Source organism: Ornithodoros turicata, unplaced genomic scaffold (assembly GCF_037126465.1).
Source record: "Ornithodoros turicata isolate Travis unplaced genomic scaffold, ASM3712646v1 ctg00000843.1, whole genome shotgun sequence".
NCBI classification, from domain to species: Eukaryota; Metazoa; Arthropoda; class Arachnida; order Ixodida; family Argasidae; genus Ornithodoros; species Ornithodoros turicata.
The window spans coordinates 524,156-545,290 of NW_026999404.1; the positions used below are offsets into that span (position 1 = coordinate 524,156).

Consider the following 21,135-nt stretch of genomic DNA (forward strand, 5'->3'; position numbering starts at 1 on the left):
ATATGTCGCTTAGTTTCGCTTCCATTTTTTTTTCGCGTGAAACTTTGCTCATCGCGAAAACCAGTAATGGCATTCTGGTTTCATCGAAATCCTTTAAAGGCTACTGCACTTGTCAATTTCGATCTAAAGATGGTAGCGATGGACAGTCAAGCGATGAAACTGTGCAGGTCTGTAACAATCTCGTAATGACACAGCTTCCTGGGAACGTAGGTGTACATCAAACAGCGGTGTATGCCTACAAAATTGTGCAGCGTACCTCGATCAGCGTGAAACAAACTGTGTAACAAACATTACTTTCATATGGCTGATTACTTTCATGTTGCATGATCTTGCATAGATATGTCCGATCTTCATTCTCCTATTGTTTACCCGCAAATGGAACTGCCGATAACAATCCAAGTGAACTATCAGTTTATAGATCTGCCATACAGAAACCAGCAGATGTTGAACCGTTCGCCCCTCACAACTGCGAGACGTGAATGATTACAGCATGAATTACACTGGTCTTTGTAAGCACAAAACAACACAGCACTTTGTTGAAAATTATCTGGTATAATTTAGAGGTCGGATAAGACAGAAATCAGTTTCCCAAAGGAGGAATGCTTTAAAAAATTGCCCCTATTGTCAACTGATTATGCATAAAAAACAATAAAATCGAAAATGTTTCCCTACATATCTGTCCAAAGGAAAAAAAGGTAACTGCCCTGACATGTCAGCTTTTTCTGCAGTGACCTGCGGCAGGCTAGGAATCACCTTCTAGAGCTCCTCACGGATGCTGCCCATGAACCAAGCACAATAGAAGCGGCACTTACGAGATACCTGTCACTTCTATCCGGACTGCTGATTGCTCCTGACGAGAAGGGTGGAGAAAGCAAACTGCGACACAGTACTAGATTCCGCTGGACACAGAGCATGCTGGGAAACTCTCCCCTGTAAGTCTTTGTGCAGTGATCGCTGCGGGTAGCAGTGACGTAACTACTAGTCTCCGAGTTTCCTCGAGTTACGGCCACTACCAGCTTGCAAATGCCGCCTCCAATTGTATTGTATTGTATTTAACAAGCACGTGTTAGATCAAAGTGGACTCTCGGTATTAAGCTAAATCCCACGTAATTAGCAAGCATTTACTTTTGAGGAAAATGGAGTCATGCAAACAGCGGCGCAGCCAGATAAATATTTCGGGAGGAGTTCTATGGGGACGTACTTCACATGGGAGAGGATGATTTCCCTTTGTTTCCCTCTCCCAAATGCAATACCAAAAGTACCATTTCAGGGTGGGATGAATGCCCCCCCCCCCCCCCCACTTCCCCCTTCTCACTACGCAAACTTCACAGATGGCGACCGCGCGTAGACCATGTGTTTATAAAGGGGTGCACACCCCCTTTGTAGGTATAGTTAATGAGGTAATGAAGGAGCCCACATGTTTCTGAACATGCATGATTTTTTTAATGGGTCTTGCTTAATGATGAAGTATGCACAGATAAAGACAGCTTGATGGAAATACTACCTATCTTACAGAGTACAGTCTGATGCAGTGTTTGAGCTCATCTCAGTTTGCCAGAATGTTGGAATCTGGTTCATGAAACGTGCTGCACATGTGGCATCCAAGGAAGAGTAAGTTTCACCATGTTTTACTCATAGTGTTTCTTAAAGTTGAAAACATCTAATTAATCTGTTAATGAATTTTAGCTAATTAGTCATCCAATAGTTGCATACGCTGTCCTACAGGATGTTCGCCTGGCCGTATAACCCACCTGCTAAAACAGCATCTGTTTTGCTCTGCTAGTTTTTTTCTATAAAAATTCTGCAATGAATAAAAAAACTGTACAAACATTATAAAGCTATTTGCTAGCTTTGCTTCTTGTGAAAGTCCTTGGGGCTCCCACCTTGACCATGGATAAAATTTTGTTTTCAGTTGTTTTCTTTAAATAACCGGGAAAAGATTAATCTTTCCTTAGCTTTAATATTCTCTCACTATAATATCTTTTGCAAAGCACATAGTACGGGATTATGAATCGAAGAAAAGCTGCACTGTTTAATCTACACTGAACTGAATACTTTCTGTGTAGCTCATTTGCAGCTAGTGAAGTGCTTTTTGACATGTGCAACTATATTACCCTTATTTTTACATGTGAGCATACAAGTTATTTTTCTTTTCACATAGTGCTGTACGAGCTGATACACTGTGCAGTACCGTGCTGGACAAAAGTTTACGGAACACGCCCCTGCGTGTTTCTTCCTCGGAGACACAAAGTTGCAAATGGTAACGTACAGTCTTGCAAACAGGCGACTGGGTTACTCCGTACAGTCCCATTTGCTGCTAGCACGACACTTTGAGGAAAGAATGTGCCGGAGCGTGTTCCGTAAACTTTTGTCCAGCACTGTATAATGTACCAATCATTGTTAATGAGCTGTGCCATACTGTGCCAACATTCCTTGCAGCATCAACATGGATGAGGCAAAGGAAGTGCACACGTGCTTGCGTAAAGCCGCCGGGTACTTCCAGTCTATGAAGGTAAGTTGTGGTACAGCACGGGAAACATCCTTTGTTGATCGAGGGAAATCATGGCTGACGGAGATTCCTCCTGCAAAAAAAAGACAAGGTCACGTACACATGCTAATCCTTTGCGAGACACGTTCTCACATACATTTAAGCGTTGTGCTCTCAAAATATGAAATTTCCTCTTTTTAAGGACAAGTACGTGGGACAGTTACGCGAGCAGCCTGTACCGGGCTCCGACATGGATTTGCACGTGACGTCTGCTTACATTAGCCAGTGCACCGCTGAAGCGCAGGAAGGTATGTCGGACACGTGTACCGTATGAGCTAGAACAGTGCACGGGCTCGGGCGCCCAAAAGGCTTAAAGTCGGGTAAATCCCGTACATAGACGGGCCTAGATTGGGCTCCAACCTGAGGTACGGCACTGTTGCTTACCCACAGTCAACTTTCCCATGGCAAGGAGACGTAGAAACTCCTCGGGCTTGGGCCTGGCCGGGCCAATGAATGCAGCCTGTGCAGTGCTTTAGTGTGAGCCCGTCTTTGCGTGCCCACAACAGTATACAGTAGTGTTAAGACGAGTGCGTTAAAAGACATGTCTCATTCTTCTTTCTGTTCTTTTTGTCAGTCACAATTGGCAGGGCGATCGAGATGAAGCATGCCCCGGGCCTGATATCAGCCCTAGCTCACGAGACTTCCAAGATGTACACCTCTGCTGGTGAGGAGCATGTCAGTTTGTCTTTGAAATGGACGACTATGCTGATTAAAACTTGATAAATTTGGCAGTTCAACCGTAGCAACAGAAGCTGCGAAGAACTGCACTTCATTTGACAAAGTTACCGTTGTTGTGTGTTGCATAAACATTAAAGTGCCGAAATCTCGTTACGGACGAAATCTCTTGTCTTCAAAATCTTACGCAATTTGTGTCATTGCAATGGCAACATTGGCCCTCGAAGGTCGATTTCCGTCTCCTCACCACAGCTGCTGGCAGCCTTGCAACGTGGGGAGGAGAGCAGAGACAACACGCTGTCGCTAGGAAACAGATATACCAGAGCTTCCGGTGATGTCACCTACGCTTGGAGAATCACAAATTATCAAATTCTGCGGATTATTTCGAAAATTTGCTGAGGCATTCATATTTTGCGTACCGAGGCTTCGAGCACAACTGATCTATGCGAAACAAAATAAATATAATTTTTTCAGTTCGTAGTGCCACTTAGAGTAGCTCATGTAATCTATTTTCTTTAGCCGACTCTCTGGCTGGACTCGACGCTTCAAAATTTGGTCGATGGCGCAAGTTCCTCGTCCTAAAGGCAGTCTTCTACTTATCCTACGTAAGCCAATTATGGAGACGTCGCAAATGAGATGCACATCGTCAAACATTTATTCTCCCGATTCAGGCTTACTGCTACGCCGGGGAGAACCTGCTAGCCCAAGAAAAATGTGGTGATGCTATCAGGGCTCTTCAGGAAAGTCATAAGTGTGAGTCCTTGTGAGGCTTTAGGACATTGTGTCAGTGTGTGAACTCACTGGTACGCGATAATGACCTCGATAGGCTACGGAGATGCCCAGCAAATCATCAAGCAGTATTCCACGATGAAAGGACTGGGCACCATCGCCAAGATGGACCAACACCTGTTCTTCCGTAAACTGGCTCCGCTCGTGAAACGTACACTGGAGAAGTGCGAGCGAGAGAACGGATTCATGTGAGTGTGGATGCGTAATTAATTAGTTAATTAACTAGTAATTCATAGAAATGTGTCCCCGGCATTTTTCGGCTGCTCCCTATCATGTCCCCACATTTTGAGTGCACGTGTAATAGGATGCTGAAAAATTGCACAGTCCTGCGTCACTTGTGAAGTGTTCAAGGAGCAAGGACGTTAAATTTAGCATTGTGTAAGACCCTGCGTGGCGTCTCGTACAGTCTAGGGTAATGTCTAAATTACTAGTTACTTTTCTACAAAAATGGCTTGTAGGTATAGCTGCGTAGTTACCACTTTTGAAGTAACTAAGGATGTGCAAATATTAGAGTTCTCGAATTCAAATCGAGTACCAATCATTCGAAGCATACGATTCGCGAATCGAATATCTGATATTCAGTTATTTCGAATACTCGACTATTCCATGCATATGAAAGACAGCACTCCAAAAGTGGGCTTCACCTGATGCTCCCCTGCATGAGGTGAAGCCTGCTTTACGAAATCGCTGGGGCTACAGGAATAACACAGCACAGGCAGACCGTTGCTGTTTAACATGAGATAACATTAGCCCAAGTCTATTATGTATACAGTATACTTTGCCTGAAAAGGGGGCAGCGTCCCTTCCACATGCAGCAGTGCCGGCTGAGAATTTTGATTTGACTTGATGTCTGGCTCAGCCATGCAGCATCCCCAGGCAAGACATACACACTAAAGCATGTTCATGGCAAAGCTGAGGCAGGATGCCACTTTGTTTGTTTCACAAGTGACCTCGGAGATGACCAGAAACTATTACAGCCTCATCTGTGTAACATGCCACTGCGCTGCACCAAATTTTGAAATCAAGATAATTGCCCCAGTAAGTGTAGACTCAGCTGAAAAGCCAGAAACACTATCACGTAAAATTAAAGGGTAGGGGCTTCCCACAGAAGAATTTGATGTCTCGCTTGTGACAGTTAATGGTAAAGCCACGGGCTACACACTGCAAACTTTTAGTGCAAAGGGCACGTATTGTAAAATAAGCATGAATATCCGATTTAGTACTCGAGATTTTTTGTTTCCATTCCCCCCCCTCCCAATTCGATTCTACTTCAAATATTCGGATTCTCACATCCCTAGTAGTGAGGACAAAATCTAACTACCACAACTAGGTACGTACGTGGACATTGCAATATTTTCCACACTGTAGTTTCCTAATGTTGTTTTGTCATTCTATAGAACATATAGTGAGAAAGCACGCCTATTTAAAAAATAACAATAATGCTCGTTATTCAATATTGGGGCTCAGATGCGGTACAAAGTTCACACAGATATTATGCAGTTATCATCGTCATTCTTGTCAACATAGTAAAATGAATAATCCCCTCCTTCCTTTCAGTTAGGGCTGCTGCTTTGCAGAAAACGATGTTCAGTTGCAATGGCATCATGTTTCCCACTTATGTACACATCTGTGCATCTCATAAACAAACAAATATATAAAATTAATGTTGGATAATTCCATGAATCTTGTGTTGCAACAATATAATAACAGCCTGGCATCCCCTTCTGTACCCTTTCGCTAGTTTCCACCAAAAGGTGCCAAAAGATGCACCGCAGTTGGAACTGAGGGCGACGTACGGATTGGTGAGCCCGGAAGACTTTCAGCTACCACCGCATGATCCGCAGTGGACACCAGTTGTGTATGCTGCATTCTTTGTGCAATCGCAGGTGCAAGACCCGGCAAATTCGGTACGTACCTATAAACCTGCGGAATATGAGTATGTTTCGATTTGGTATGTTTCAGATACTTAGAACGTTTTTGCTTTTCCAACATTTGTATCCAGGCAGAGTTTCCTCTCCTTCGTTTATTATGCAATCGTTTTAGCTTGGCATTGAGCCGGGTTTTTTATTGAATATTAGAGCTTCCCTTCTTCAGAGGACGTAAAGGCAAAACTGAAAGACATACCTTTATTTTAGGTTCAATCAATACTGTGAAGCACTTAATGTTTGCAAGCCAGGTAATTTCTGCAAATTTCAAGTGCACGTGGAGATTTTGTGCAAGCGCTGACTCTACGAGAACTCACCGTAGTCACGCTCAGTCACCATATATGTAATACATATTACAGAAAAGGACGCGCACACCTCTTCATGGGAATGTACGAGATGTATCTCTGAAGGAAAATTCCTTGCTTGTCATCGTTCTCTGTCTGTTAAGCTTTGGAAAGCGCATTTTTTGTAAATGTTATTACAAAAACAACATTACACGTTTCGACGAGGTGTACTATCTCTACACTTCGCAGCCAAGTCGAAGCTCCTCTCGTACGGCGTTGATTGGACAAAGAAATGCGGTACACTTGACGTTTTTCGCCGATTCGGAGGAAAGAAAGAGGAACCTCCGAATTGATACCTTTCTTCGCGTTTTAATTACAAACGGCGCAACGGGTGAACCCCATCCATTTTGCGTTACTGGCATGGTGACGAGATCTTTCATACTGCTAACAGAAAGTTTTACACTTTAGTGCCCCTTAAGAGATTGTGAAGTTCGGTGCAACATTTCTCCTCTGGAAAGACGTCAATGCGCAGAAACGCCGAAACGAGCACTTCTGTACTTTTTCAGAAAGCGGCCACCAAGGCGGAGGGCGACCTGCCGCCAGTGCACGAAAAGAATGTGCCGCCATCATCGTCTGACCCCAAGACATCGAGTGGATGTACCCTGCAGTAGAGGTGTCAAGAAGGAGAGGAGAGGGTTGTCAGAGTTGTACAGATTTTCTATCCATATTGTACAGCAGGGACACACTATGGTAGCCAATGATAGTCAAGCTATCTAGCAGGGCTTTGATTCTTTGGTTTATCGAGGAGCGTGGCAAGGAATCTTTGTTTGCTGTGCTGGTACAAAGCAAGCTCGCATTGTCTATAGCGTGTTTACTCTTGGCCGCACGGAGCTAGGTGCATTACGAATTACACCTGCACGTGATTCAAGCTGAAGTGCTACTATTTTTATATCTGTAACGTGGCAAATCTTGCTGCACTTGCGCATATGTACACATGTAGATTATTAATTTATTTGCACTTTTTACGATATATAAATACCTTTTGCATTTTGGGTAGAAAAGCAGAGTTTCAGATGTCTCTATGCATAATAATATATGATCTTGAAAGAGCCCGCTCGTTATCGCTTCGCGCTTCGGGAAATGTACCAAAGCTGTACTGAGCATTGTGAAGAGCTTTCGCAAGTATTTGAGCTCCCAAGGATATGTTATTTCTAACATTCCCCCATCTGTGCATTTTTATGTCCTCTATGCAGTATTTACTGACATCGGTGCAGAACCTCATGCAAATTTCTATAACATGGATGAACATATAAGTACTCCCTTGCAATGGAAGTGTCTTCTTTCATAAAAAGAAAAGTGGAAATAAATAGCCTTTTCTTCTACAGAGAAATCTGTCACTCTTATAATGATTGAGCTCGTTTCAGAAGATACCTTCCGATTCCACTTTCTACCAACATGCAAGCATTGTGCAAAATACTAGCAGGACGAAACATTAATGTGGGGTCAACTTTCACATCCTCTCAGGCATGGCATGTAATGGTTGTTTTTGGTGCAATGGTTTTTTGGTGCAAAGTAGTAATGTTGCAAAGTACTGTATAAGTAGTAATTTTTTGCGAGGAACTATTTTTCGCGAAATTCGCGAGCACTCTTATTTTCGCAAATTTAAAGTTCCGCAAAATATTCGAACCAATGACAGAAAAATACGCAAACGAAATAAGTAATCAGGTTAACCCATAACGCTGAGGCAACTAATGTATGCGGTTTCTTACGCTATTCCATGCACTGTATTTCCTTACAAAGTGCATCGCAATGACCCGGCAATGACACGGCAATGATTCTGCAATGACCCAGATTCCAGCTGAGTAAGGACCCCCAAATCGCAGCCCTTTCAGTCAGGAGGGCTCAAAAGGAAGACAAATGCAACGGGTTATTGCCCAGTTGTCATACCTTTCGTTAACATTTTCCAAGAAGTTCGATGTGGAGGCCCCTAAGATGCCTGATGGAGGGTCGATGCACTGCGGTAGCGCGAATTCAAGGTTCCACGAATAATTGACAGGTTCTGGCTCCTCACAAATTCGCGAATTTAACCACTTATACATAGGGGGTGACTTTCTCGGGTTAAATGCCTTTCTCAGAGTCGGGGGGGGGGGGGGGGTAAAAATTGGGCGCTATTTTTAAATCTGTAATTCGGGGAGAAATCGGGCGATAACTGAGCATTCGTGCGTTATCGCGTGTTTTTCTTTCTCTTCTTGTCTATTAAGTCAATTCCCAATCTCTCTCTTTTTTTTTTTTGTTTTTTTTTTTTTTGCGGGATCGTTACCTTTCAGCGGTAATCCCCGAAGGCATAGACAGTGTTGTGACACACATGGGTGTATTGCTGGGAACCTAAGTGACCCATTCTTACATGTGTTACACGTAGCGACCTTATTCATCTTCAATGGAAACGTCACTTGAGGATTTCATAGTGACTGGAATTCGGGGAGAAATTGGGTTTAACCCGAATTGGTCGGAGGTCAGTTCAGGAGGGAATAATTGGGCGGAATCAGGTTTAACTTGAAAAAGGTCACTTTCTACTTATACAGTATATAAATCTTGGACAATTCGTATTTTCGGTTCATTCAAATACATTTCAAATTTTTGCTTGGCCCGCTGTGTTTTCCGTGCATTGGAAAACCCGCTAATTCAAACAGCACCTTCGGTTGGCACCAAGGTATGTGTACCTTGCAAAAGCTGCCAGCGTTCGTTGAACAAAACGTTCAATCGTTGCACGTTCGGAGCGGGGAGCTTTGCTGTGGTCCTACGACATGGCATCGTGAAGCAAATAAAAATCCCTCTCACTGAAGGAAAAGCTTGATCTCGTCCAGCAAGTGGAAGCATTCGTGAAGAAAACGGTGGCAGCACATCTCGAAGAGAATACATACAACGATCATAAAAGCCAAAGAAACGATTCTGGAAAGGGCAAGTAGATTCGCACCGAATCGGAAGAGGCTGAGAGAAGTGGTATATATCTGCAACTTCAAGATGCACTGCTCTCGTGGCTAAAACGCGCACGGAGCTCCGATCTTCCAATCCTGTGCGCAAAGAAAGACGAACTCGCAGTACGTTTTGAGCTAAGAAGACTTAAAGGGGCAATAAGCAGGTATACGAGGCGCACTTTTTTTTTAATGCATCGTGATACGTTGCCGATGGTTAACACTTTAAAAAAAATTGTTCTCGGAAAACAGTAAATAATGGCTCAAAACCAACTGAATATCTACTGCACGTCCCTTTGCCGTCGCGCATCACCAGCCGTTTAGAATGCGAGACACTTGTACGCTAATTTTGTTGTAATCTCGAGAAGTGAGGTCAAATCTAAACATATTACCACTTGTCAACTCCAAGATAGCCAGTTCAAACCGTACCAAAAAGCCTCAATATTCTATTTCATGTGCGCGTTATGTTTCCAGTGCTGTATTGCTCCGCGAGGTCACCGCGATGTCCCCGCAACCGGTTCCCTTACGAGCTACTGCTTGTCTCAGTGGGGTCCGTCATTGGCTAGGAGAGCGAAATCTCCCCCACCTCAAGCGCCTAGAATTCAGCGTCGCTATATGTTGGAATATGGTGACGTGACCCGGTTCCAAGGATAAGGAGAGGCTCATGCAGATTATGCTCTTTGAATGGCATTGTTTTGTTTTAAAGAAGCTCGCTAGAAGCAAAATAATTTTGTATTTGGATATCGTGAGCTACGTTCTTTCATTGAGCATAATGACTGGAGAATGTTCGTCTACCTGTTTGTGCCCCTTTAAGTGCTCGGGCGGCTGAATACGAAGGCTCGAAGAGCGGCACAGTTTGGCATTTCAGACAGAGCAGCGGAGGTAGACCAGACCACACCGCTGTCAACAGCTGGCAACTGACACGACTCGAGCCCCTGCTGCCTGGTGAAGTATATAATGCCGATGAGATGTGAATGAAATGCCAAATGTCTAGAAAATAACTTTGTATATATGGCATAACTACCACTATATTAAAACCCCATTTTGTCATTTCACACGTATTTAGATGAGATCCTGATAATTCAAACAAACATCCTTGGTCCCCAGGAGCTTGCATTAATGAGCATCTACTGTAATTGCTTGATGGAGTGGTTCTCAACTGGGGCTCCTCAAACCTTGTTCTGAGGTTCTGCGAACATGATACTGTCCATCTCTCGTGAGTTATACCTGAGCGCGTACCAAGACCTGCATTGGTATCTCACTGTGCCAGACAGCTCATCATTGGCATAGGGACTGGCAAACAGATTGTCCAACGTCGCGGTTGACGCTCGTGGTACAGAGTAGAGCCAGCATCTATCGTCATCACCAGTTGGATCAACCGTCAATCCAGCCTTAAAATAAATGATCAAATAATATAATAATAAAATAAAAATCAATAATTCACTACTTCTACAACATCTAGCTCGCCTGACCCACTCCTATACAGTTGTGTCTACCATTGTGTAGTGGAAGGTTCCTCGAACACTGGCACAATCAAGGGTTCCTTTGAATAATGCAAGATGAGAACCACTGGCTTGATGAATTAATTGCATTATAAACTGATAAAGTTTTGAGGAGATGCAGGTGTCATTCCTGTGCTGGTTTATACTAATGTGGATTCCACTATTTTCTAGCATACAAATAATGCAATATTTTCCATGAAACAATGCCAAAATGTTGTAAAATGTGAGGTTACAAAAAAAGAAACAAATATATGCTAAAACCAGAAACAAACCATAGGTTTTGTGAGAGATGCGTGTACTGCTGATCGACAGAGCATTTCATATGCAAAAAAAAGTCCAAATTATTTTTTGTTTCCTTTTCTGTATCGACCCAGCTGTAAAGTCATCTATTGATATTTTCCTTACCTCCTATGGAAGCTGTGGCATCCACACTTCTAACAATTTCATTCTTTGCGACTCCAATCCCGTGACAACTTTCATGACCTGGGCATCCTTGTTTTCATCTGCTTTCAGCACAAGAAGGCATGTGCACATTCGCGCATGAAGCATACTCAGTGGTAGGTGTAGCCTGTTCTCGCCAAGCATTTGTCCTCCTGTAAACAGTGTGTTATAAGCAATCCCATGTCACCTACCTAGGCTAACTATGCCTATTACCAAGGCTAGCAAGATCATCCTGCCTTGCTTTCAGAAGGACCAAAGTTTTTTCGGCTTCGTTCAGAACGTTAAGTCCTTCGTACGCATAGTGTCGACAAAGTGCATCCTTGTCGTCATCTGCCACTTCACTGATGGATATCTGAAGAGATTGTAATTTGAAGTTATGTAAACTAGCCCACACGAAAACACGCGAGTGTGCATCACTTCGACACTGCACGTGCTTACCCGCACATATTCTTTCACTAAAGCGACTATGACTAGGGGTTCCGCGTAGAAGTTTGCGTCTTCTTGTTCAAACAAACCGTTGCTGCTGGAACACAAAACGTGTTTATCAACTGATGCTGCACAGATCCCAGTAACACGCCCTTACTTTGGACGAGACAGGCGCATCACTTCAACGTCTGTCGGGTTTTCAGATTTCAGCTGGTCCGTCAGAAACATCACCAGGTCTGGACGTCCTTTACATGTAGAGAGGAGCCACTTGAAGAGCTCCTACAGTTTGTGTAAGTGTCATCAAAGACCTGTCATTACTCTTGACCATTTATTATTATAAGAAGACTGCAAAGCCCCAAAGATACGTACCTTAATCGCTATGTTAGGCTGGACTGGTATTAACTGAAAAAAAATAAAAATAAAAAATGCAGAAAAAAGAACCATGTGAGGACCTACATCAAAATGCGCAATACCTATAAGTAGTCTCTATAAAAATTGAAAAATATTTGTCTCAAAATGCAGCCTGCATAAAGACAGTGTTTTACTGTTCAAGTTGAGGTTACAAAACAAATTTTTTTAGCAACAAAAGGGGGTAGAAATGCAAGAAGAGAAATGCACAAAATATATACAAAAAATACAGAGAAGATCTGAATATATATATATTTTTTTTTCAATAATCGTCACAGAATGCCTTTGATTACTTGAATTTTACGAGCCATTTAGAAGCCTTGGCATGTAACTAGGGAATCAATTTGTTTGGCCTACAGTGAGCTGTGGCCCCTACCAACTGCAAATAGTTTCCTGGAGATAGCATGTAGTTCTTGGAAGAACAATGCTTACATGTCCATCCTCTGTAGCAATACCAAACATGTCTGCTACATGTTTCCGTGCCTCCTCATTTTCATCTTGTAAGAGTGACAGAATGCTGCTGAACAGACTGAAAGGAACTCTTATGCATTAACACCAGGACATGCATATACTGCAAAGGACAACTTTTTAGACTGTGGATTCACCTGTAGATTATTTTAGTTGGCAGTGGGTTATATCCCGCAATGCATCCGAGCAAGGGGTGTCCTACTGTTTTGAGAGAACGTGCCACATTCAGTCGGAAAACTTCATCAACCTTCCACTGACAGAAGCTGCTTAAAATTGACGACCACTGGTGAAGCTCATCAAGAACTTTCGCCGATTCCCTGGAGGACAAGTGGAAGTATGACTATTATGTGATGACTGGTGTGTGATATGTACTAGAACACTGCACGGGCCGGGACTAGGTCGGGCTCGAGCCTGTGTTACCCCACTGTTAGTTAGCCACGGTCAACTTTTACAGTCCGCTACACTGGGCCGGGCCGTGCAGCCTATAAATTTCTCGGGCTTGGGCCAGGCCTGGGACGGTAAACCTAGAAATTCTTCGGGCCTGGGCCGGGCTCAGGCGGGTATATCAAAGGAAGGCCGGGCTCGGGCCGGGCCTAAGACAGCCTGTGCTGTGCTCTAATCACGACCTACTAGATTATACCGACCATGTCATAATCGGCAACCCCTATGAGGAGCCCGTCCGCACGATCTGCTAGGGGCGGCTACTCATCGGCCCGATTCATCTACATCACAATTGGACAATGAAAATTTGAATTTTGAGCGCGCAGAAGCGGACGTACGATTACCGTATCAGACGACAGCAAAAAAAAACTCCTATGAAAACGCGTAGAATGATGATGATAATCAACGTTAGGAAGAAGCATCTCCTGTGGAACATCCACCGCTTGTGCAAAAATACCAAGGTACGCTGAAGTACAAAGTATTGCAGAAATTGAGTAAGCAATAGCCAGGCCGATGAGTAGCGCCACCACTAGCTTCTAAATGCGGCGCTGGGAAGGGGTGCCTATGACATGGTCGCTATAATCTAGTAGGTCGTGGCTTTAATATGTACTAGAAGTGATATTTGTTCAGTGGATTCCAAGCATACTTTTTGTAAGGCATGCTGATCATATGCTTTATGCAGACAGCCCAAAGCAGCAGAGACAACGCCTGCACTGTAGTTCCTCCTGGTACTTCCTTAGTTGCATGATCCTTGCTCATTTTGCAGCAATCACTCAAGAGGGTCTCTTCAACAACACCTTCCATTTCAAATAATGTCTCTAGCACCCCTAGTGCTCGGATCTTTAAGGTACGATATGTCTCTCTCTTGCTGCAATAGTGAACCAACGTTACCTGGAATATGAGGCACATATTTTAGTAGAAAATATCCAAAGGGCATTACACTAAAAATGTATGACAAGGGATGATATTTCTAGTACCATCAGTAGCTTTGCTGATACCATGTCATCTACATTGTTTCCATCCTGTAGTACTATCAACATTTGTTTTATATTTTATTGCATATATTTAAGGCCCTTCGGTATCCGCGATTCCATGATTCCGCGAAATTTCGCGCAATTCAGAATTAATCGTGGAATCCTTCGTTTGGCACAGAGCTTCACGGAATCCTTTAATTTTAAGGGTGTGTGGATATTAGAGTTCTCAAATTCGAATCGAATATCAATCACTCGAAGTATCTGATTCGCGAATCGAAATACCCAATATTCAGGCTTCCGGATAATTTGACTATTCGCCGAATACGAACGACACCTCCCGAAAGTGCGCTTCACCTAACGCTTCCCTGCATGAGGTGAAGCCGCCCCTACAAAATTGAAGCCTGCTTTACGAAATTCTTTATGATGCAGGACAAAACAGGCAGATTGTAGTTTAGCTTAGGATAACATTAGCCCAAGTTTATTGTGTATACTTCACCTGAGGAAGGGGCGGCGTCCCTCCCGTATGCAGTTTAGCGGTAGCAGTGGGGGATTTTGATTTGATATCTGGGAGGTTGCCTTCAAGAAGTTAAGTCTTTTAAATAATGGCTACAGCCCAAGAACAAAAAGGGGTGTACTAAAAATGTAACTTCCCCAGGGCATGTATTGTAAACTCATTCCTATAAAGTCTGTAGATGCTCAAAGACCTTTCAGCAGGTATAAAATGATTTCAGGCGACAGACCGCATCAGATAAGAACACAAGATATCATGTATGTAATGCTGAGCCAGAACAGTGCTTTGTGCCAGAACAGTGCTTTATAACATATTTTTTGATCCCAAATTATCCAAGAAAATAAAGGGTCTCCCATTTCATGCAGCTGTTGACTGCTCGCCGCGGAAAATCACGGAATTTACAAGTCAGTGGCGCGGAATTTTGAATTTGCCGCAGCAGAAAACAGAGGGCCTTACATATATTGAATACTATTTTGCAGTCCTCAGATTATCTGACTGCTTTACAGCTCTAACTTACCGCCACCTGCTGCAACATATGTGTAGAAAAGCATAACCAAGATTTCCCAATTTCCTCCGTCAAGTTCTCCAAAATGCCTTCCATAACATCTTGATCATGTTCAGCAGCAGCTAATATGCGGAGAAAGTTTGTCTGCAACCAGCCTTCATTGCTTTTCAGGAGCCACTTGGTATGGGCTACTTTCCACATCGACCTTCCAGGCAGCTACGTTAACAGATACCAATATATAATTAATAAATATAAATGTAATTATGTAAATAACAAGGTATGAAAAATGTTATATCCCGAGACACATTCTTTTTACCTCAAAAGCTTTTAAGTGCTGCTTGGTGTCTTCCAGAAAGTTTTCATACAGAAGGTGCCTCCACTGGGACTCTCTTTGGGGCAAAATGCGTTCGAGGAACTCCAGGAACTCTACGCAGACCAAGTAGTAACCCTTTGACAGCATCCAGGCAAAACGTGATGTCAGGAGGCCCTCGTAAATGCTGCCAAGATCTGTGGCCCTGTTAACAGGAAGTAAAAGTACTTAGACTCTACTAGAGACTGCCCCACAAAGTCTCATGTTTCTCCGATCACGCATTTTCCATCTAGAATCCTTTCTAGTTTAATTATACTGCAATAAATTAACCAATCAACTGTGTAGTTAATTAATTAGACACAAGCATAATCATAGCCTCTGTTATCACAATGAACAGCAGTGCACTCAATATAAAATCACATAGAACTGTTGACAAAAAAAGCAAAAAAGAATTGCTAGAGTTTCAAGCAGTTCTTTGTCCCCCACTGCAACCAACACCGCACTGGAACAAAACTTTGAGGTCACTAAGAAAAATTCCCAGAAAACAATGAGGTAAGCTTCTTACACAGATGAAATTTTTTCTGGAGTTGTCTTAATGTCAATATTGATAGGACATCATTAGTACACACTAACATACTGAAGCTGAGTAAACCAGTAGTGCACAGAGAAAATCTTTTCCATGAACCATGAACCGGTCCGTGTAATGCATTTTCTTCAGTATATGTTCACATGCTGGACATGCTCATTGAGTGTGAGGTTGTCCAAAACAGTATCAAAAGTTATGTTATCAGGGCTTCTAAAATTACTTTGATACAAGTACATAATGTGTGACTTATCATTACGGCAGAGAGACCTGTCAGCAGGTGTGAATCTAGGGGGGTCTGGATGCCCTGACCCTCCCTCTCAATTTCTGTCGTCACGTAGTGCTTCAACTGAACTCAGGTATTATAGATAGGTACATAGCATGCTGTCCCAGACCAGGTCCCCCGTCCAGAAAAATCTTGAATCTGTCTCTGCCTGCCTGTCAGTGGCTCACATGAATGCACAGGGTCTGACTTCTTAGAGTTAGATGTGATTCCTGGATTTGGGGGAAGAAATTAGGTGCTACATTTAAACCTGGATTTCGGGGTGAAATCGGTTGCTATTGATACAATCGAGAGTTATCAGGTTTCTCATTTTACTTTCCATCCAGAAAGCGGCCCGCAGTTAAAATTGCATTTAGTGGTCAAACATACGTTTCTTGCAAATTATAGTCACAAACTCTATAACCCGTAACATCAGAACTTGCTTCACATAGTTTATTGTTGCACTCGAACATTTTCATGAGACGTGCATTCGGATTTCTACTAAATAGTGTACGTGATATGTGATACAATGTAATATATGGTTGGAAATTAGAGAGAAATGGGGTTTAACTCGAACTGGTCTGAAACCAATTTGGGGGGAATAATCAGAAGGAATTGGGCTTAACCGAGGAAAGTCAGACCCTACAAATGCAGCACATGGACATAGCTATTTGTGCACAGCAAAGACTGGTTTCCTTACAAGTGTGGATTGTCCCGTAGCAGGAGATTTGCAAGATGTAGAGCAGCCTGCATGCGGTTCGTTGAGCAGTGGTCTTCTCCTGTTAGTGCGTCCAAGAGGCGCCTCAGTTCAGAACAGCTTGGCGTACAAAGCAACCGATAGCACTTTGCTGCTAGCAGACGCTGTGCCCAGCTATCGCAGGTGAGATGATTGTCGAGACACTTCAAGAAGGGATTCAGATAACTGGAATAAATGAAGCTTGACATAAAGATTTCGGTCTGCTACAAGTAATGCTTTGAGCCTTGTGTTTTAGGGTTTAGGTTTAGTTGCTTTCCTCTTCACAAATGGCGGCATAAATCTGTTCTAGTTTCATCAATTTCGGAACAACGAAATACATATTCCGTACAATTAAAGAAATTGCGATCCCCGGGAATTTTGGTATATCGAGGTTCGACTACTTATTTATTTTCCACCCGATGTTGGCGAATTTTACCCTACACCCTAAAAACAGAGCTTCACAGCATAGCACGTTCCTAGCTAAACATCATCCCGAATGACCATGTTCTCTCCCCTGATTTGATGAAAACAGGGGCGTACGCCATTTTCGTGGCGATTATGAACTCCATAATGCCACACATATGGCGTACACCCCGCATTTTCAGCAAATCAAGGGAAAGAACGATGTCACTCGGGATGAAGGTGTGGCTATAGGAGCGTGCTATGCGGTGAAGTTCATTTTTAAGAGTGTATTTACCCCAAAACACAAGGTCTACTAACACTGCACGGAAACATGTGCTGTATGTACTGACTCTTGTTCTTTCGACGTGAAGGCTGTGGGAGTGAGCCGAGAAAGAAAATCCAGCACAAACATGGTGTCCTTTCGGCCACATAACTTGTCCTCCGTGAGGCAAGACAGGAATTGGTCACAAAGGTCCGGGTAACGGGAGAACAGTTCAGCAGCCGTCATGGTGTTGTGGCCGACGATTTCTTTGGTTTTTTTCTGCCCCAACAACCTTGGCATCACAGCACCTGCATTTAAGATGCTGATATAAAATTTGTCAAGCACTGCTTGTCAGTATTACTGTGCATTCACACAAGGGACATTCCCCATAATACTCTACCACCACTCAACATTATGTATTTTCGTGCGCTGCCAACCGTGTGGGATATCCTTGCGGAGCGCCCACAATATATTCCGTAGCAGACGACAGGGATAAACGTTGTCGTCTGCTAAGTGCACAGTACACTACTCCCACTGTCACAGTGCAAATGCTCAATATAACGTGTAGTGAAACCTTCCCCCAATTAGCATATTTTTTTTTTTTTTTTGCTGTTTCTTAGACTAAAACATACTATGGGGAAATCACTTATGTGAATACAAAGTTATATAACCATGCTTTATAGTTTACAGTCTGTTGACTTCATTTGTTATTGCACAGGTGCTTGAATCAGTATACATATTTATGAAATGTGAGTATAGAACACTGTTGTATGCTAGAACAGTTGTGTTCTATATTTGAGTTGTTGTTGTTGTTGTTATATGAGTATATTTAGGGCCATGTGTTTTTGGGTTTTATGTGTTTTTAAAATCAGGTGTTATTTCTGGGTCTGTAAAGCAGGGTAAAATCGAGCAATATTGGGTGGAAAAGCAAATTCTCAGGTGAAAAAAAAAAAGCAGTGCTTCTCGCATTTTTCATGAACATGATATGCTAAACATGGCGTCCTGTAATGACATTCCTGGCAGCTGAGTTTTCACTTTGCAAAGTTAGTTTAGGGGTTTTGGGGTTTTACCCTAAGTAACGATGATGCAAATCTGGGAGTAGGGGGGATGGGTTTTACCCTAAAACACAGGGCCCTAAGTATATTGAGCTGCCTGCTGCATATGAAAATCATTCTCTGACACAATGTGAGAGTACACATACTCAATGCTAATAAATGAATTTAGCAAATGAATTTAGCAGTCAAAAGCTGGAATGCGCGACTGCCGCGAGCAAGCGTCCACTGTGCAGCATTGCACAGTGTGACAAACCAACAGAACTGGGTCATGCTGTGGTTGCCATTATAACGGGGGTCATTATGATCAAGCCTAAACATAACAGAGGCAGCTTTTACCATAAAGTTGATGTGCTGCGTTGACTATCACCCATCGTGGTGCACTGAGCATGTCGACAGTCAGCCGAAGAATGCGACCAAGATGAGGGAGCATCGCGGAAGAGAGTGATGCTGCTCCGACTAGACTACACAGGATGTGCAATGCTTCGGCCTGAATTAGGTCCACCTCTTGGTCAAGGCCTGTCATTTCTGACAGAGGAGATCTAGCAGCCTTCTCTAGTTCATCGACCGCATATGCTAGAAGTGAGTGCTGTTGAAAAGTGGTTCAAGTTGTGAGAGATCAATCTAGTAGGTGAAACAGATAGTGATGATCAAAACAAGGATAGAGCAAAGCGTGGCATTAGGAACTGTATTGTCGTCATATAAGGCAAATTCATTTTCTAAAGTACGAAAAATTCTTAAAGGGAGAGTGAAAGCGACCCAATTATTTTTTTAAAGAGCCTGAAGTTTACGGGAAATATTTTTTTCTAAATTTGGAGGGTAAATACTGTAAACATATTTTTATTTGCGATGTATTAATGTTTGTGAATCGCGCACTCAGTCATTCACGAAGCTATTTGCAAGTATCTAATTTCACGATTCCACAGCCGTTTCCTTCCGCACAATAAACGTCAAGCTATGTTTGCGAGTACAATTTTTCGCGATTTTTTATCTGTCGCAAAATTTAATACATTGCGAATAAAAATACGTTTACAGTAAACATGTGCACTAAATTCATGCGAATTTGGGTGAAAAAACCTTCAGTATGCTAAATTTAGGGAGAAATCGGGCTCAGTTGCTCAAACTAACTGTAGTGGTTTGGTACAAACGCCGATGTAGCTACATTTGCTGCCAAACAAGTAAGTTAGAGCATTCCTACAGACACCCCAGTGAGGGCAATCTGCCGGGTAAAAATCGGGTTTCACCCTAGAGAGGCAACCTTCAATTCGGGGTGTAAATTCGGAGAAGAATAGAGCAAAACCCTAAAACTTCAGGCTCTAAGAATAAGGCAGGTAATATAACGAAGTGGACAGGACAGAATCTGTACAGTTTGTCCTCTCCACTTTGTTGCGTTACTTGTTTTTGTTTAAGTACCACTGTGCTTGGAACCACAAAGCTTGTAAACGAATGGTCTCCCGATGGTCACAGTCCAGCGGGATTTTCTTACTTGAGAGTTATCTGGCTTGCTTTCCACTAGGGCACGTTTCAACAGCGGCAACCCAGCTGAACGTCGTGTGACAGATGCAGACTTCGTCTTTCTTACAACTTGCAGTAGCAGCTGCAAATACCATAATTAGAAGAGAAAGAAACATCCGTGGAAAAATCTGCGCACCCTTCTCAGGTTCTCGAACGGCAGTCCTGCAATTTCCGCGTCCTCGGAGAGCGCAATTAGACGACAGAAAGCGCGGTACGATTCGTAACAGCTTTCGATGGCACCCTGTAACAAACCCGATAGCTACCCGCAACGCCCAAGCAGCCGTTTCGAAGACGCTGAATCTTACCCTGTGACGGCACTCGAACAAGACATCCACAAACTTTGCGTCAATTTGTTTTATCGTTTCGGAGGACAGCGAGATGCTTACTCCGTTATCTTCAGACCATGCCCGTGTCACTTCCTCAAGCAGTTTGCATGAATTCTATGGAAGCAAAATAACTGAGTGTTACAGTAAGTACCGTATTTACTCACTTATAGGACAGGGGCAGATGCAGACCCCCGGTTTGGGTGGGGGGGTGGGGGGAGAGAGAGAGGGAAATCCCATGTAGAAACTGACGTGTGTGTGTTGTTGTTTTTTCTTGGGGGGGGTGGGGGCGATCGCCCAACTGATCCACCCTGGATCCGCCCCTGGTATAGGATGCACACTTTAATGAGTGGGGAACAAAAAAGTGGCAGCATTTCAGCGCTCAAGTTAGGGGTGTGTTCAATAGTGCATGCAATATGTGAGTAAATATGGTAAAAGTGGTGTGCAAATATGTACGTCCAACGTGGAATTCGAACCCCTGTGACATGCGTACAGATAAATAGGGCATGCACCACAGCAATTTGACCTAGGCACTGCTTTCCTGCCCAAGGCGGACAAGTGCAGTGGGTATATATTTTTTTAGCAAGGTTACAAGGTAGGTGGGGAAGTCACCTTTATTTTGTAGTGCACTACCGTTACTCACTACTTTTTCAAAAGGTAACGTGATAGGTTATTCGTTACTGTTGCAGTAGGAGATAACCCGTTACTATAACGCCTTTACTTCTGGTAAGTAACGGCATTACTTTTGCATTACTTCACCAGGAATCCTCGGTCAACAGTCACATGAACACAACTTACAGGTGGGTCATTCCAGGCGAAAT

The 21,135-nt window shown here is 43.2% G+C and overlaps 2 protein-coding genes across 5 annotated transcripts in view; one reads left to right on the forward strand and one right to left on the reverse strand.

The window, feature by feature from the left end:
• On the forward strand, window positions 1–7,603 carry LOC135375225 (BRO1 domain-containing protein BROX-like). The gene is made up of 11 exons (XM_064607954.1): window positions 1–167; window positions 729–932; window positions 1,516–1,611; window positions 2,440–2,512; window positions 2,691–2,796; window positions 3,123–3,212; window positions 3,743–3,828; window positions 3,895–3,976; window positions 4,050–4,200; window positions 5,754–5,919; window positions 6,788–7,603. Exons 1-11 carry the CDS (start codon window positions 67–69, stop codon window positions 6,890–6,892), a joined length of 1,260 nt encoding a protein of 419 aa, XP_064464024.1. The 5' UTR covers window positions 1–66; the 3' UTR covers window positions 6,893–7,603.
• Window positions 1,431–21,135, reverse strand: part of LOC135375224 (uncharacterized) — a 27,611-nt gene continuing 7,906 nt past the window's right edge. Inside the window, exons 15-32 of one of the 4 annotated variants that reach the window (XR_010417186.1) lie at window positions 20,297–20,431; window positions 20,128–20,232; window positions 19,963–20,073; window positions 18,816–19,065; window positions 17,513–17,732; window positions 16,725–16,946; window positions 15,186–15,384; window positions 14,882–15,085; window positions 13,526–13,770; window positions 12,576–12,755; window positions 12,403–12,499; window positions 11,932–11,964; window positions 11,720–11,841; window positions 11,575–11,659; window positions 11,350–11,488; window positions 11,101–11,288; window positions 10,433–10,584; window positions 1,431–2,582 (exon numbers count right to left, since the gene is read on the reverse strand). Coding sequence is in view for 3 of the 4 variants with exons in the window: in XM_064607952.1 (XP_064464022.1) it covers window positions 11,104–11,288; window positions 11,350–11,488; window positions 11,575–11,659; window positions 11,720–11,841; window positions 11,932–11,964; window positions 12,403–12,499; window positions 12,576–12,755; window positions 13,526–13,770; window positions 14,882–15,085; window positions 15,186–15,384; window positions 16,725–16,946; window positions 17,513–17,732; window positions 18,816–19,065; window positions 19,963–20,073; window positions 20,128–20,232; window positions 20,297–20,431 (2,532 nt within the window). In the remaining variant the exon portion in view is untranslated. Of the gene's footprint in view, window positions 2,583–10,203; window positions 10,585–11,100; window positions 11,289–11,349; window positions 11,489–11,574; window positions 11,660–11,719; window positions 11,842–11,931; window positions 11,965–12,402; window positions 12,500–12,575; window positions 12,756–13,525; window positions 13,771–14,881; window positions 15,086–15,185; window positions 15,385–16,724; window positions 16,947–17,512; window positions 17,733–18,815; window positions 19,066–19,962; window positions 20,074–20,127; window positions 20,233–20,296; window positions 20,432–21,135 lie in introns of those variants that run through there. The other 3 variants (XM_064607952.1, XM_064607953.1, XM_064607951.1) reach the window with 3 other exon arrangements.

Excerpts from the sequence above, each read along its gene's own strand:
- LOC135375225 (XM_064607954.1), top strand. The coding sequence starts at position 67 with ATGGCATTCTGGTTTCATCGAAATCCTTTAAAGGCTACTGCACTTGTC. Across the intron at positions 933-1,515 it reads ATGCTGGGAAACTCTCCCCT|AGTACAGTCTGATGCAGTGT; the intron begins GTAAGTCTTTGT and ends CCTATCTTACAG. Across the intron at positions 3,829-3,894 it reads CAGTCTTCTACTTATCCTAC|GCTTACTGCTACGCCGGGGA; the intron begins GTAAGCCAATTA and ends CTCCCGATTCAG.